Source organism: Agrilus planipennis, unplaced genomic scaffold (genome assembly GCF_000699045.2).
Source record: "Agrilus planipennis isolate EAB-ADULT unplaced genomic scaffold, Apla_2.0 scaffold172, whole genome shotgun sequence".
Classification (NCBI taxonomy): domain Eukaryota; kingdom Metazoa; phylum Arthropoda; class Insecta; order Coleoptera; family Buprestidae; genus Agrilus; species Agrilus planipennis.
In genome coordinates, this window is record NW_020438999.1 from 513,851 (window position 1) to 532,491 (window position 18,641).

Sequence of the window (18,641 nt, forward strand, 5' to 3'; positions counted from 1 at the left end):
AATGAAGACAGAAGAGAGTGAAAGATTATCTGTGGAATATTACTGCCTCAGCATTTGCCTAAGTGATCCAAGGAAACCACAGAAAAACTTGGACCAAGGCAGACGGACCCGGAATCGAACCGGCGTCCTCCCGAATGCTAAGCAATGATCTAAACCTCTAGGCCATGCCGCTCGGTTATTCATATTATCGGTTAACATCCATATGGACAAAACTAGGATTATCCGCTACATTGTCAATTGGCATTGATTGTTGTGTTTTTATTTTTGGTCTTTTTCAAACAAATGCAAAAATGTATATTACATTGCCCAAATTGAGTGTCATACCAGTTTTTTTTTCTTAATGAGCATGAATACTAAATTACCTACCTAAGAAAATTTTACCTCCTGATCAAGTGATGCTGTGACTATTTTTACCTACAGTATTTAGGTTTGTTGACAAATTTTACGACTTTGAGTTATTTACCAATTTTTAGTTATTAAATGGCTCAAGTTAGAGCAGGAAAGAAAAAAGACCGTTTTCCCGAGGCCTTGCAAGTTTGTCCACAGGATGGTGCCCTTTGCAGTTTAAATTGAATCTACCCTAAGGTTATATCTGACTTTTTTGTCTATTTTCGATTTCGAGGTCGAAAACGTGCAGTCTTATTTGAAAAAATGAGCATGACCTAATTACCTTCAAGATCATAACAAACTAGTTCATCGCGGACAGGTGTTTCACCCATTTCTAATGAGAGTATAATGCACACACTAGAAGAGGACAAAACACGTGTCCACAGTGAATAAGTTTAATGATAAGTAAAGTCAGTCTCCATATGGTTTACAATTGAAGTTGTTTTCTTTTAAATCGGTTAAGTTTGGTTAGGTTTTTTGCATCATAACATTTTGATTTTGGCTTTAGAAACTAATACTGATCTATTTTTTTCCTATCACAACAAGCATTTACGTATGTCGAGTATTCAACATTCTAATGATAACTATCTATACGTGCGGTAAATATCAAAATGTTGGATGATTACAATATATAACATTTTAATCAACGAGACACTCTTTCATCATCAGGAACTAGTCTTCGTATTTCCCTAAAACTACAACAACCCATATCCTCAACTATTTGCGAACAGTAATCTAATCTACCTCTATCCCACCTAACTTCCGTTTCTGTCACTAATATGACTAGACCTTCATCCCTGAGAAGGTATCTCGCCTGTTTATTTTATTGACTTCCACAGAATCCTCTGTTCTCCTATTCTTTCTAGTACCTCTTCATTTCTAACCTTCTCCATCCACGGTATCCTCATCATTCGGCTGTAAGACACTCTTTATTTGTAGACAATAGAAAATCAAAAGAAAATATTTTTTTAATGGTATTTTTTATCAATGTACCTGTGTATGTACTTATCGTACTTTAGGCATCCATTTTGTATATTTATTATAATAATAACTTGCATTAATCACGTTTTCTTAAATAGGATTGTGATTCCTTTAGGCATGGCATAATCTATAAATCGTAAAGTCAAAGGATTCTTTACTAAATATTCTAAACTAAATTAGGTTAGGTTATGGCTTGGTTTACCTTTAGTATTTTTTCTATAATATTCAATTTTTCACCTCACTGTTTTACATGGCTGTTCCTGTCTTTTGCACCTACTTCCAGCCTTCTCACATAATACTTCATGAGTCCCACATTTATTACCTCATATTATATTTTAGTGTTATATTTAGAATAATTTGACGGCTGCCGTACGTTTTATTACAGATAAGTATACGGTTTGTCATAGAATCTGCAAAACATCCTATCTATACATTATGTATAAAGAAGTGCTTCCCTAATCTTCAAACATTTAGTTCTACCCCGCTAAATACCTTCCAGCCTCCAGTAGATAGAAAATTTTTGGAGTAACTTTTCTCTTTTTTATTCTAAATTCAACACAATTTCCCAAATTAATATTCAAACAGGTAGGCACTTCTGCTTTTCTTCTATTAGACTATTAGACGATTATCTGCATTTTTACTCTTATTACGGGGTTTTAAATTTAAACAAACACGTAATAATATTTATTTATTTTGTTTAACACTTAACTCTATTCATTAAATTAATTCTGTACACTAACTATAACTGCGTCAATCGCGGCAGACCCCAGAGGGTGCAGGCCGGGCTCGTTGGTATTACTAATGTCCCAAGGTGACTAGACCCCGGAGGATGCACAGTCGATAGGAGCTATTGGTTAGAGACCAACTACCTTCCTTTGAAAAAAAAAAAAAAAACTTTTGGGTGTTTCATTCCCACCAGCTAGTAATGCTGGTGGGCGGGCAGTCCCTCCGGCCTATGCCGGAAGGTAAGGCGGAAGGCCCTCTTCAGCCTGCTTTCAGGAATCGTGGGAATGGGTGGGTGGTGGTTCGGGTGAGAAAGATGAGACGGACGAAATGAAGACAGAAGAGAGTGAAAGATTATCTGTGGAATATTACTGCCTCAGCATTTGCCTAGGTGATCCAAGGAAACCACAGAAAAACTTGGACCAAGGCAGACGGACCCGGAATCGAACCGGCGTCCTCCCGAATGCTAAGCAATGGTCTAGACCTCTAGGCCATGCCGCTCGGTTAGACCTTTGGTGGTGTGGCTCTTTAAATATCAATTCTGGGTGCCGGAAAGGGAAGGGGTGGCTAGGCCACATCGTCCTGGTAGTAAGGGTAGCGTTTGGCGGCGTCCGGGGTAGCTGGTGGCGCTATCGGAAAGGGTGGTGCGGAGAGTGGCGGTACTGCCACCGGTTGTGACCGCGAAGTTTAAAATGGGATAGGTTACACTCTTACTCAATAGCTATACTCACTGTCGATGGTTACGAATTACCGTTAATCTGATGAAACGGTAACGATAGCTGACTAACGGAGTGAAAAACAGCTATATTTTCATGTTAATGACGAGATTATTAATATTCTTCTATCGCTTTTTCTAAAACAACAAAACAGATATACATATATATATACCTACATTCGTAAACACACCAACAAGAAGTAGGCATAACTGCCTATATTATTACCAGATGTTGTTCGAACAAGGTCGTCAATCGAATACATTCATACTGTTTGTTGCATGTTAAAGAATGTTTATATAACAGCATTCACTACAAAAAGAAAATATATCCAAGACACAATATCCTGTTGGCTATTATTTGCCCTATTGCATAATTCGACCATCTTGACGGCCTTCTCGAAATTGATTTTAGAGATAGCGCCTATTAAAGATAATGATGATGTTGACGATTGTCATCACAGAAATAAAGATAAAATTATTAATTTTAACATAAAATTAGCAAAAACAAGTTATTAAACTAAAAAAAGTCCGATTTTATATCTTTCCAAATTACCAGCTCTTACCAAGAACTGATGATGTTTAAAGCGTAAGCAATAGCCGGTATATAACTTCACTGTCGTCCATTACGATAACATTATTGAGAAGTTGCGTATGGACCTATCAATTCCACGACATTTGTACTGTCACATTTTAGAATAGACAAATACGGGACAAATCACAGTTGTGTAACTACAGGTGTTCCATGGAACACGGTACCCCAAGGCATCGGCGTCTTTTCCTTGAAACAAAAACCGTTGCCTCACAAACCATTTTGACAAATCGAGTAGCGTAAGTGGTAAACACTATTTCAGAGTCAATGTATTTAATCGAACTCTTGATATTATGTCTACGCAATTAAATGAAGTTTGAGATCAATGTTAGACACAATTTTAGAATCGGTTCATCATCATCATATCATCATAAGGTTGTCAGTCCTAAGACTGGTTGAACACGTACCTCCACTCTTTCCTATCCTTATCTAAACTTTGTATTTCCCTAAAACTGGAACAATCCACATCCTTAACTATTTGCGAACAGTAATCTAATCTAGGTCTACTTCTACCCTTCCTAACTTCCGTTTCTGCCTTTTAAGAGTCCTCATTCTCCTATTCTTTCTAATACTATTTCTAACCTTTTCTATCCACGTTATCCTCATCATTCGCCTGTAACACCACATTTCGAACGCTTCTGACCTTTTCTTTTCCGCCGCGCCCACTGTCCATGTTTCGCACCCGTACAACGCCGCGCTCCAAACATACACCTTTCATGCGACAATAAAATTTTCTCTGTGGGAAAAGAGTTTTGCTCGAAGTACCAGCGATTGATGTTTCAGACACAACTTCAGATCAACAGCAGTTCTAATTGTCTATCAAAGAGTGCTTCAAAAATGATTAGGGAATTCCAATTATCGCTGCGAAAGCAGAAAGGTCTTTCTCAGAACTGAAAATAATTTAATAGTTGCCCATAAGCAAAATTGTGGGAACAGATTGAGCTCTCTGGCTATAACTTCAATTAAAAATAACAAATCCAAAAAGATTGATATTCGGAATTTGATGACAACGTTCGCGAATGCAAAGTTTCAAAGGGAAAATAGGCCCTCAAACAAGGAAGAATAAAACGTTATGAGTCAACAGAAGCAGTTAGGATTTACCAATTAACCTTTTGGTGTTCAAATTGTATCTGGGCCCTTGGAATAATTGACAATCTGTATCATTCTGGATTACTTTCCCTCTTTTAAGATTTTATGATGCGTCTATAATTCTGTTTAACAACTATCTCTTATATTTAAATTCATCTCGTACAATCGTGATTACAGTAGAGACATATATGTAAGTAAATGTAAGTTTGGAATTGTGGAGAAATAGTGAAAACAAGAAGCTTAACACGGTCTAGGCATGAAAATGTGAAAAGGTATCGCAGATGAAAGGAACATCTTTCACACTGTCGACTTTGCATCTGGGTTAACGGTCTCTTATCTTAAGTCAATCGTATTTAGTACTGACAACTAAATTACTTTATAAGGACTATCACTTTGGTTTCCTTCTTTTCGATTCTAACAAGGCAATTTTGTCGTTAATGAAGAATTCCATGTCGACTATAAAATATGTATAAAATTCAAATAAACCAATTAGATAAAGAAACCAGTATTTAAAGTTAAGCTTGTTGTCGAATGGAGACTTCTTTTTTGAATTATCTTACATTAGGTAAAATAAGTGATATTAATTTACAAAGAACAAAATGAATATTATAGTTAAAATTTTGTAGAAAAGTTTATTTAGTTAAAAAATTACGTGTGTATTTGCATCTTACTACAATTTTAATGTAATCTAAATATAGTTAAATAGGACAAACGTAAATCAGAACTGTTACAACTACATATATTCTGTATGTCGTTACTAAATTCTATTTTCGCCTTACAGAACACCAAATTTTTATTCAAAATAGAGAATTAACATAACACATCAAACATAACCTGCATTTTTTTTATATTCGTGCAGTGTTTAATCTATGCGTATCAAAAAGGCCCCTACTATTTGTTTACAACAACCATCGATAACTGCTTTTTAAAAGGAATCCGTCCCTGCACTATTCTGTGTCTTATATCTCTAAGGCTTTTTTCAGCCTGAGTTATCTGACTCCCTAAATATCGAAAATCAACGACTATTTTTAGTTTATTGTCTTCTGTTTTATATTAGTCCTAACCCTAGTTTTATATCTCTTACAGAAATACCAACAGACGCGATGCATGTAATTGAACGTTGAATGTACTAAATGAATGAGGTCATAAAAAAGAAGCCTAGGACAATTATAACTGTGTTAATTCGCCAAACAAGGTTATGGTTGCCGTAGGTACCTTTTTTTTACTGATTGGTGACTTCCTCCTCCATTATTAACTTCATTCGACTTAGACAATATTCGTTACTTTTTCTGAACTTTATATACACCTCTGCAGTGTAAAATAAATAAAAAGCTATTATTTTATCCAGGTCTTAACAGATATTTTGTAAAATTGAATAATTCTGCCCCAATAACCACTTTGTTTAAATTAGGTAGATATTACACATAATCTCTAGATAGTATAAAATAATAACTGGATTAATAACATTGACTGTAACCTATACGTAGATATTATACTCTATGTACACCTTTTATTTTACCTGTATAACGTTGATGTTTGCTTTCAATTAAAAAGCCATTCCGTCAAAAGTTATTTTGTCTGTCTGAACGAAATCAACGAGATGTGGATTGCCGGAGGCTAAAAATCTTGCGGATCTTCGTAACCTGCGATACCGCATTCCATTTTCGAAAACGTAGGTACTTATAAACACATACGCGCACCTGTTGGTGAAAAGTAGGCCACTAGGTACGAAGAAACAAGTACTACGCGCAGACTCCGACCTTACTATACCTCGTCCATATTGGGTTCATTCAAAACAGCATTCTTTGAATATTCTTTTAATAAAATATGTACGTATCTTATATTTCAACAGTGGAATGAATGATTCTTTCAGTAGATACAGTCAAACCTCTTTAAATCGAACCTCGATAAGGTGAAAACCACCAAAACTCAAAAAAATGTTTTGTTCCCTTCCCTTTCCTTCCCTTCAAGCCCCAAAACTTCCATTACTCGAAATCTCAACCCTTTATTAATCGAAATAATCAGTGAATACCTGCAAGCCATTTCCGTACATATGTTCCCTCTATAACTCGAAAAATTAAATTGGACCTCTGTATATCGAACACAGCAATGTTTTATTTTACAACCTTTACAACTCGATAATTTAAAACTTATTGCGTCTATAGTTCGAAGACATCTAAGTTATCGACTTGTAATGTAAGTACACCAAATCTTAACCTCTGCAAGTCGAAGCAAAATTCAAAAGTCAAAATCCTCCATAAGTTGAAAACTCTGTAAATCCAATTTTTGGCGTCTTCCTTGATGTTCGAGTTATAGTGGTTCTACTGTGTATATTACATGTAATCATCAAAGGGTGACATTATCTTTTGATAAATACAACGTGATGTAAGAAAATTGCGCAAATATATTTAGATATCTTTTCATCAAATAAGAAAATGGTATAAGTCCAACAAATGCAATTTAAAACTCTTGGGGGACGTTACATATGTTTGGTTCAAAATATTTTGAGAGTTCAGTAAGTTTAGGACGTTTCCTTTCTTACTATTCTCAAAAATTAAATTAAAAGAGTAAAAAATACGTTTTTATAAGTAGCAAAAGAAGCTAACCTGAGTGAGGTATGATAGGGTAAAAATTCCTCCTCCCCCTGGGGGATTTTCCTACCCCCCTCTCATAGGTGAGGCTCCAAATACAGTATTTGTTTCTGTAGTTTTAAAGACATTACCTAACTATCAGTTTTTCATAATTGAACCATTTAAATCTATTTCCAAGTAAAAGATAATAAATTTTCGAAAAAACTGCGAAGTACAGAAGTTTCATATATTGCACTGTTAATATATAAATATCTGTCAGTTAGGCGAATCTTAGTTGCTGGGATTTGTTCCACAACCACTTGAGTGCGTGTAATAAAAAATTTGTAACATTGTAGGACTACTTAACTTGGTTTTCTGTAACATAAATCCGACCCCCTCTTGAAAGATTGCCAGTAGGGCCTTTTCTTCTTTGAGGAGTACCTAGTAGTAGAAAAAGTAGAATACGTACTGCATGTCGTTCAATAAATCATTCACACTCAATCTCACAAGAATGTTGATTAAATGTGATTGTGAAAAAAGAGTCAAAATACGAAATTATTGATCGTTAAAGAGATATTGTCGTACCTTTACTCTCTGTTGATGAACCGCTACAATTGCAAATTTTATACTTTCACATAACAGACAGGTACATATCAGACCAAAAAACATGTTTGGGTGACGTTGAAGAAACTCCTTAAGGTGGTCTATAAGTAGGTCATCGAAAACATCGTTGAACGTTTTAATCCACTCATTCTGACTTAGAAATTTGTAAATGTACCGTTGCAATACAAATTATTTCCTCTTATTGATATATTACAACTAAACATTGTTTTGTACAAACAGCTTTCGTCTATCAACAACAAACCTTTTTTAAATAGCATTAGCACTAGCTTGAGTAAAAGAAAGATAACGTAACATTTTCCAATTTGAATGAAATGGCACCATTTTGTTGGTGTCGATTCAATTCAAGCGAAATGTTCATTTCTATTTTTTTGTTACCTCTTGAATATAAGGTTGTAGGTAAATGGGAAAATTACTCTGATTTATAGCTGGATCAGAACAACTTATTGACCATAAATAACTCTTAAAAATATGAAGACAAAATTTTGTAGGCATTAATTTAAGTTTGGGATTAAATGCACTTTAAAATGACTTCAGCTTTTCCGGTTTGAATGAAATAGCATTTTTATTGACAGTCGAATTTGATATGAGACGTGACGGTTTTCGCATTGTAAGAAATAACGCGAAATGTTCATTTGTATTTTTTTATTACTTGTCGAAATTAAGGTTATAATTGGTGAAGTTACTCTGATTTGGACCTGGACCAATACAACTTATTGGTCACAACGAACTCTTAAAAAAGTGAAGACAAAATTTTGTTGACATTAGTTTATGGTTAGAATTAAATTCACTTTAAAATAGTCTAAAATATTATTAAAAAGAAACTAGTAAACATTAATAAAGATTTTAAAACTTTCGCTGAAGGTAATACACATAATATAATTCATGTCACTTTTGAAAGGTAAAATACTCTTTGAAAAAATAACCTGCTATAATCAAACTTGTAGGTAGAAGTTTGATCTTTTCATAGCTCCAAGGGTTTGCAGACCTGAGTATTTGATATTAATTTCAACTTGATACCTTCACGCGTTCCTGAGAAAAGGATCTTGACAGGCAGACGGACAGGTGAACAACGAAGTAATCCTAAAAGGGTTCCTTTTGAGGTACGGAACCCTACAAAAACAATAGGCAGGTAAAAGTTGGTCTGTGTTCTGTCGGAGTTGCCTGCGATGCGCTGATGAGATCCAAAAAGATCGAAATCGCGATCCGCGTCTGGCAGTTTCGACAGAATACAGACCACTTCGAATTATTTTATTCGATTAAGCTAACGTGCCTATCACGTTGAGGTTGGCTACGCCGGGATTCGTTTTCAGCAATTGGATATCCACACAAGTGGACCTTGTTGGAGCATACGTAATCCTAAAATGTAGCATCGTGCTACAGATGGCGTTTACTGCGCCATTTGTAGTATTTTCTAAAATACTTATTTTAAGTTTATTACTTATTCTTAATCCTCTAAATGTGATTCTACTATTTTATAGTTTTTCCGTTTAAAAGTTGGCAATATTAAAGTAAAAGCCTATCATTTTAATGTGCATACCATACATTCTAAATAAATAAAGTGATTTCATTCATTACAATATTAGTTTTGAGTGGTTGTGTAGTATTATCACTCCTAACATCAAATGGCAGCTTGCTCCACTTCCGTCCAAGTCCATTAATAAATAGAAGCCTAATGCATGTATAGTTTCTATGAGGACTACTAGATTAATAGATAAGGATTCAACAACCTCACTTTTTATAAATCCAAACTGTGGCCTTTTAACAACAAAACAAAGATCGTTATTGATGTTCAATAACATTGCCATCTCAGAATATTCAAGATCATTATACCTACATGATCGCACACCCTAATATTTTTAAAGGTCACATGTCTCAAGCATATGTTGCACCGAATCCAACTTATTAATATATATTTTATATGTAAGTACCTATGTATAGCATATTAAGGTAATCGGGTTCAATTCCCGGACGATTCAACAGTACTTTTTTTCTTTATGTTAATTAAAATGAAGAGGTATTAGAGAGAATAGGGAACAGAGGACTCTATGGAAGTCAATAAGAAATAGGCGAGATAGGATAGTAGGACACTTTCTCAGGAATGAAGGTCTAGTTAGAAACATATTAGAGGTAGAAACGGGAGTTAAAAAAGTGAAGACAAAATTTTGTTGACATTAGTTTATGGTTAGAATTAAATTCACTGTAAAATAGTCTAAAATATCATTGAAAAGAAGATTCTTAAATTAAGGTTACAATTGGAAAAGTGCACATGTTTCGAAACCTACATTAAGTTTGCCCTCGTATACTTTATTCAGAGACCGGGTTAGAATAATAGACTATAAAATGAAAAAGGAACAATAAAGAAGGAAACAATTATATGTATATGTGATAAAAGGAGGTCCTGTTTTGTTTACCGTCGACACCGATGCAATGGAGCACGAAACAAGAACGATGAGAAGAATCCGTGTTAGAGAGATAGAATGGCAAAAAAGGGAATTGAAACGTGAGAGAGAGTAATTCCGATTCTTCGTAAAATTACTTTCATCGGCCCTGCACTACTACTGGCTGACAATGAAATAACTACAGAGAAAGTAAAATGTTGAAACTACACTTTGATTGAAAATAGCCGAACAAATAACCAACAATATTTGCATGCATGGCTTATTAATTAGTAATTGTATTAAAAAAAAAATGTTCGTTGATTATATTTTGTTTAGTTTTTAATGTTTTTTTTATTTCCAATTCTTCTAGGAAATCTGGACGTTTTCTTTTTTGTTGTTGAATGTAATAAAGTGAACATTCTCCAAATCGTTGAAATAATCGTTGTCTAAACAATGTGTTGACATTTCAGTGTATTTCTTTAGTATTTAAAATTCGGAAATTTTATTTATAATACGTCTACCACTGTGACCAATATAGAAATCTTCACAATTTATGCAAATAATTTTGCATACTGCTAATGTGTTGAATTTATTTTGTTTTACTAAGAGATACTCTTATTTATTTGCAGAATTTATTTATATCTAATGAAATCCTACAAAAGACGGGTAAACGCCATCTGTAGTACAATGCTACAATTAGTGGAATTTGCTTAACAGGTCCATCTAAATATATGGAATATTACTGAACTGAATCCACGATATAGCTTTACCCTACTACGGTAGACTGTTGCCAAAATCGAACAAAGAATATCGAAACTGTCAGATGCGGATCGCGATTTCAATATTGTTGAACCTCATCAGTGCGTCGCAGACAGTTTTGACAAAACACAGACCAACTCTACCTGCTTCCTTAATAACGCGTTTAATGAAATCCTACAAACGGCGCGTAAACGCCATCTGTAGTACAGTGCTACAATTAGCGGAACCCTTAACGGGTCTACCAAAATATATGGACTCTTGTTGAACTGAATCCATGACGTAGCTCACCTTACAATAGACAGTTACTAAAATCGAACAAAGAATATCGAAGTGGTCAGTATCGAAATCGCGATTCGCGTCTGGCAGTTTCGACGGAATACTGGCCACTTCGATACTCTTTGTTCGATTTTGGTAACTGCCTATCGTAGGGTGAGCTACGCCATGGATTCAGTTCATCAAGAGGCCATATATTTAGGTGGACCTGTTGAGGAAGTTCCACTAATTGTAGCATTGTACTACAGATGGCGTTTACGGGCCGTTTATAGGATTTCATTAAACGCATTGTTAAGGAAGCAGGTAACGTTGGTCTACGTTCTGTCAATGCTGTCTGCAGTGCGGTGATGAGTTCAAACTAGATCCAAATCGCAATTCGCATCTGGCTGTTTCGACGTAATTACCGCTACTTCAATATTCTTTATTCATATTTATTTAAAAATTTAAAACATGTTCCACAGGTAGGTTTTCTCGTATACAAAAACAAAATGAAATTGTAGAGTTTAAGTTTTGCAGTTTGTTTTGAAAGTCGATTAAATAAATTATACAATATGAAATAAACAAAGAAGGGGTAACGCTCTTTCAAAAATTTCTGTTCGTGCCTCGAAAACAATATAAACCAAGTTATGTTATTTGCAATATTTTCACATACCTAGTATATGGGTTTATTTAAAAGCATTACAAATTCTTGCCTATACCTTTACAAGTACATTTATACAAAAACCACAGCCTTTTTAGAATTCTCAACAGGCGAATGATATGTATTACGTACACAAATGAAGAAAGAATAATTTGTTTTCAGGGTGATACATAAAGTCGAACGTTTCGGCTAACATAAACAGGTATCAAGGTACTTACAAACTGTTACGGAAAAATCACACCCTTGCATTCAAATTATATGAAATAAAACTTGTTTTTTCTTATTTTTTATCACTAGTACTGCCTCCAACGAATACCATTTTCAAGCGATTCAAAAATATGAATGTTACACTAAACGGTCCGTTTTTGCTGAACGTTGTAGGAAGCTAGGTACCTTCTGCAAATGTTGGGAAAGAGTGACTTAAATGTATTACAATCGTATTAGTTTTAAATGATATGAATATAATAGCATACAAAAATAATCCATTAACAAATACGTAATGCTGAAATAGCTTAAACTTTCACGGCCGGTGCTCATTATTAGGAAATTATTTTAAAGACTTGCTGATCGTGATCTTGGAATCGTCGTTTATTTGTTAATTGTTCCTTTTTATCTTCCAATAAACACAAATATATGGAGAATAAAAATTTTAAGAATATCTGTCACTTTTCTTACGCTCATATCAAGTGCCGCTTAATTTTAATTTTTGAGATATAAACGCTAATATAATAATAAATGTGTAATTTTAAACTCAACAAATTTTACTTGTTACAGGTTTAGAAAGTATAGAGTCCACTCCTAGGTTACGAAGAGAAACACCAAACGGTGAGTAGTTCTTCTTTTTTTTTATGGGTAATTTCGTCACATCTAATATAGGTCCATCTAAATACGCAAATTGTATTATAGTAGATATATACATAGCACGCAATAATATTGTAACTGCTTTACTTCGTATTCCTAATAATAATTGCACCTGTGTTTGATTTGATAACAATGCGTTTTTTATATATATGTTACCGGAAATGTATGAAATCCGTCATTGTAAACAATTCCTAGGAAATGTATATAATTCCTACAATCGTCCGGAAATGTGTGAAATAAATTATATTAGACACATTTCCTAGGAAATATATGCATTTCCTAAATAGCAATCGGAAATGTATTACAAGTAATACTAAATAGGCAATAATAAAGCAAGCTGTTTGGAAATGTACCTATATCCATTGGTGACGTCATTGTTTGGTTAGGGAGATTTATGACAGACTTTATTTTTAGTATGTTGTAGAGGTGATAATGCTGATCATTTTGAACGCGGAGATCATAATGAAGCATACTTTTCAACATATCAGCCAGCCTTCGGCGGGCAGAGCCATTAATGAAACTCCAGTCTGTCATAAATTTACCTAATAACCATACAATAACGTCACTAATGTATAAACATCTCGAAACCTAACCTAACCAAACAATAACGTTATCAATGCATATACATCAGGCGATCGCATTAGAACAGCGTAAACAGAGATAACTCTGATTCTCTGTTTTATTGATTTTATTCAGATAAAGCCATAGTTGTATACATTTCCGTGGATATGTGTGTATTAAAAAAAATCTTTGAAACAATATTTTATACATTTCCTAAATAGCCTCGGAATTGTATACAATTGATAGATTTCATACATTTCCGGTAGCAGATACAATAAATGTATTAGCAAAGAAGCTGGGCAATAGTAAAGGCTGTTTTTAGACCATGCTGAGATCGAAAGGAAATATATTACTCTTAAACTGAACAGAGTACTTCATTTTTAACTTCCCATTAGGAAGTTATTGTAATTGGGTCGAAAAGTGAAATCGGAATTTTCATTATATTTCCACGTTTTAACATATTAGTAGCATGCTAGCCAATTTTTTTGATGATGTGTGTATGTACGTACGTACGTACGTACGTACGTACGTANGATAATGCTGATCATTTTGAACGCGGAGATCATAATGAAGCATACTTTTCAACATATCAGCCAGCCTTCGGCGGGCAGAGCCATTAATGAAACTCCAGTCTGTCATAAATTTACCTAATAACCATACAATAACGTCACTAATGTATAAACATCTCGAAACCTAACCTAACCAAACAATAACGTTATCAATGCATATACATCAGGCGATCGCATTAGAACAGCGTAAACAGAGATAACTCTGATTCTCTGTTTTATTGATTTTATTCAGATAAAGCCATAGTTGTATACATTTCCGTGGATATGTGTGTATTAAAAAAAATCTTTGAAACAATATTTTATACATTTCCTAAATAGCCTCGGAATTGTATACAATTGATAGATTTCATACATTTCCGGTAGCAGATACAATAAATGTATTAGCAAAGAAGCTGGGCAATAGTAAAGGCTGTTTTTAGACCATGCTGAGATCGAAAGGAAATATATTACTCTTAAACTGAACAGAGTACTTCATTTTTTTTATAGTAATTTCTTAGTTCAAATAACAATTTTCAATTACCTACACGTAAAGAATTGAAAATATCTCACAAACATAAGCCTGAAAGCATTTTTTAAAAGTTTGTTACTCAATTATTAAAGAATAACAACTTATCGCTCGGAAATCTATCGAAATTTCCACAAAGCCGACGTTGCTTTGTAAAAGCCAATTGATCTATCAAGCGATACAGAATTATGAGCAGCATACTGCCATCTGGTGGTAGTGACTGCTAACTATGGACAAGATCTACCACTGTAAAGAGCAATATTAAAATTACCAAGCGTAGATTGTGATTTTAAACGTGTTATTTATCAAGTTATGCACATCAGTTTACGTTTCGAACATACTAATACTTAGTAGATAGATATTCTTTTAATTAAAAAAAAAATTGAAATAGTACCTGCTCTCTGCACTTCACATCTTAAATAATTAAGAAATTGGAGCAATGCATTCAAATTCTATATGATTTTTTTACTAGGTAGAACCATAATTGTTTTTTAAAAATATAAATCCGACTTCAAAAAAACTTTCAATCACTAAAAATACAATAGCAGACACTCTTTTTTGTACCCTTAACACTACTTGTACCTGGAATAATTTCTTCAAATTCAAATAATTCAATAAAAAAATCATTAAAATTGATTCACAATAGGAAAAGAAATCACATACCCCTAAAAAAATAGTGAAATTTATTCCTCCTTTTTGTAAAATGTAAATAAAATAACGTAGAAAGTTTCAACTACTTAATATATTTTACAGTCTACATTAAGAATGTTTTTCCCTCAGTGTTATATTACTCCTACTTTTCTTTTTTGAAATCAACAAAAAGATACCAGACTTTACACAACTACAAAAAGTAACTACAGAATAGTTTTCTTTTAAACTCAGAATTAAATTTACAAACAGCCCTTGGCTCAGCTTCTTTAAATCGTTACAACAAAGCTATCAATAAAATTATGCACTTAAATAATATTTTCAAAATGAATCGCATTATTCGCAGTTACAATCTCATTAAAATGCGATAGAGCATAATCGACGCAAGAATCAGCAATATTCAATACGTGCAGTGGTATTGCTTCATAGCATGCTAGATGCTGTTAATAGATTTGGATGGAGAAATTGTAAATAATGTAATGCTTCGTGGGCTTTAAATAACTTTTCCGGTATAAGTATTCTTGTGGTAATCCTTCCTTCTCAGGAGTTTGGCCAGGTACCTACTGCTGAATACATATCGGTAATGATGCGACATCAGTATCTGGATAAATGTCCAAAATGGTTGGATTACTGCAACAGTAATAGTCCAGGCTGTAGAGATAAGGAGCTCAATCTTGGGCTAACATCTCAAAATTTTTATTAGGATGCTACGTTGTAAAGGGCAATAAAAGATGTCCTTGTATGAATGCGACTCGTAACTTCTGGCTATTATTTTTTTTGTTGTAAAATACCCGTTTTTTCAATTTTTTTCATTCTATAGGCGAACGAAGTGGTTGTATTGAAAACAGTTCCACATAAAAATTGTAGATAACTCAATAATCTTCAATTTCATTCGTGAAAAATTCAATTCGTTCCAATGTTATTACAAAAACGGTTAAAACAATTTACAACTGGAAGTTTCTATTGATGTTTTAAAATTAGAAGAAGTGGCCGATTTTAGGTATCTAGGAAGTCAGATAAGTCAGGACGGAAGGAGTAATAGGAATATAAAGCAAAGGATAGCGCAGGGTCGAGTCGCCTTTAATAAAGAGAAGTCACTTCTATGCTAGCGAACGGTTAATTTAGAAATTCGAAAAAGGTTGTTAAAGGTTTATGTTTGGAGTGCGGTGTTGTACGGGTGTGAAACATGGACAGTGGACGTGGAGGAAAAGAAAATGTTAGAAGCGTTCGAAATGTGGTGTTGTAGGCGAATGATGAGGATAACGTGGATAGAAAAGGTTAGAAATGAAAGAATAGGAGAACAGAGGACTCTATGGAACTCAATAAGAAATAGGCGAGATAGGTTGGCAGGACACCTTCTCAGGCATGAAGGTCTAGTCAGAGACATACTAGAGGCAGAAACAGGAGTTAGGAGGGGTAGAGGTAGACCTTGATTAGATTACTGTTCGCAAATAGTTAAGGATGTGGGTTGTTCTAGTTTTAGGGAAATGCGAAGTTTAGCTCAGGATAGGAAAGAGTGGAGATACGTGTCCAACCCGTCTTAGGATTGACAACCTTATGATGATGTTGTACGATGTATAACAGATGTTCCCGCTCTAATTGTAAATGTTTATAACAAAAAAGTACCCCCTTTTTAAAGCCATAGATAAGGGGTTAAAAATATTTTTTAGCACTGTTTTTCATTACAATATGAAAATACAAGTTTTCAAGAAAATAATCCTACTTGAAAAGTTTCTGTCTTTTTAAAAAACAAGTCTAAAACAATAAGTATTTGACGTCTCAGTATACACAATTTAGTATCTCTTCAATTTTATTTACAATAGTTACAAGTCGCATTCATATACCTAGGCCTAGCCGTATCTTCTTTCAACGTAGTGTAAATCCCTCCGAAAGCTTATAGCCCTGGCTTCCATAAGCTCTATAATATAACATACTGGTATATAACCGGAAAAATATTTGTAAATACGTATTAAATTGTACTATAAATTGGTTTGTGTAATTTTTTGGATTGTGGAAAAGGTACATATCTAAGGCCAATCACAGAACTCCACATATCATAATGCACTTCAAAATAAGAATTCTAAGGTGTTGTGCGAAAACTGGCAACGTGGTGAGTAGTACGATAAAATTTGCAATAACATTGATGACGAATGAAATAAACTGTGCCAGTTATCGAACGTCTAAGATACAAATAATGTTTAGACCCTTAATACAAAGAAAATTAATTAAATATGTAGATTTGTTCATCGCTGACTGCATAAATTACATCTCAATATGTATTATGAACACAAAATAAAAGAACAGACAGACACATGAGTGATCCTACCAGGGTTCCGTTTGTCCGAATGAATAACCCGAGAACCAACTTAACATTTTAGTTAAAAAAAACATGTTGAATCACATTTAATCTAATCTAACAAATAACAAACAATACATGAGCAAAAAAAACACACACACACACTGATGCTGCTAATTACCAGCTGATTGAATACGGCGTTGCGTTGTCGTATTTCATTCTACGGCAGGAATTAATTCTCCTGTTTTATAATACCTTATCACCTCCTGTACGCTTGCTACATGTTTCAGAAATAATTTTTTTTTGTTGTATTGATATTATTTAGATATTTCATTAATGTCCAATCAATACTGACTATAAATCAATTTTTCCAGTCATACAGTGAAATCTTCAAGTCAGGCTTATATTCATTATTTTCTCTCTTCAATACAAAGAATGGGATGTTCTGTTCGCACAATGTTTTCTTACCAATTCTGTCGATATCGACTGTTACTAAACATAATATATGAGTAAGTGATTCATCCCATTTTATAAAATTCATTATTGAAAAAACACTTTCACAAAGATAGGTACAGCCATTTAAATTTGTTAGAATTGTGACCTTGAAGAAATCTGCGCGAAGATAGAATGAATACACACTAGGCGTGAGCAAGACAGAAATGGTTGGAACAAGCTTGAACGAGCAGAGCTCTCGATGGGCTGTCTTAGGAGATCGGCTAGAACTGTACAGTACTAGACTAAAATGTTTAACAATTTCTTAAAAGAAAAATGTATATAAATTAACAATAGAAAACAAAGCAAAAGTTTTATAGGTATGTAGAACGTTATGTTAATTCACTTATTATTTTTGGCTAAATATGCTTTTAAATAAATCTCACTTTAAATAATTTTGCAAATGGTACTGTACACTTTTGTCTAGTTCTCGCTCGATGATCGGTAGAGAAATGAGCTCCGCAGACAAATATGATTGAATTTGGAATTATGCTACGGCGCATCCTAATAAAGGGAAGGGACATATCTCTAACTTCTTGAAACCAACAGTACCCATGTGTTTTCAATCAAAAAATGTGTCAGTGTCGCAGACATATTAGTACTTAGTGCACATGAATAGGACGACGCCGACGCTATTTCGTGAACCACTCAGCCACATCATGATATGCTAAATTCTTCGATTGGCCTTCGACGTGTATGCCCATTATTTTAACTACGGCATGTTATTGCTTTCTTGTCATAATTGACAAAAGTACAATTTTAATATTTAGAATAGAATTTTCTACGTCTCTAAAACATTCGCTTTCGAGGTTTGTCATCGAATAATTAAAATATTTCATATGAAATATATTTAAATATTTATATTTTTTTATTTTCAATAAATTCCACTATTGCGTCAATAGGTATGATTTAATTTAATGTGTTTGCTTGTATACATAAGTTAGGTTATTCGTTGACCAGCTTCGCATACCTACTTTTGTA

General features: G+C 33.9%; 1 protein-coding gene across 1 annotated transcript in view; it reads left to right on the forward strand.

The window, feature by feature from the left end:
* Window positions 1-18,641, forward strand: part of LOC108737860 — a 190,602-nt gene that overhangs the window by 145,737 nt on the left and 26,224 nt on the right. The window contains 1 exon segment of the mRNA XM_018470992.2: window positions 12,503-12,553. Coding sequence (XP_018326494.1) covers window positions 12,503-12,553 — 51 coding nt within the window.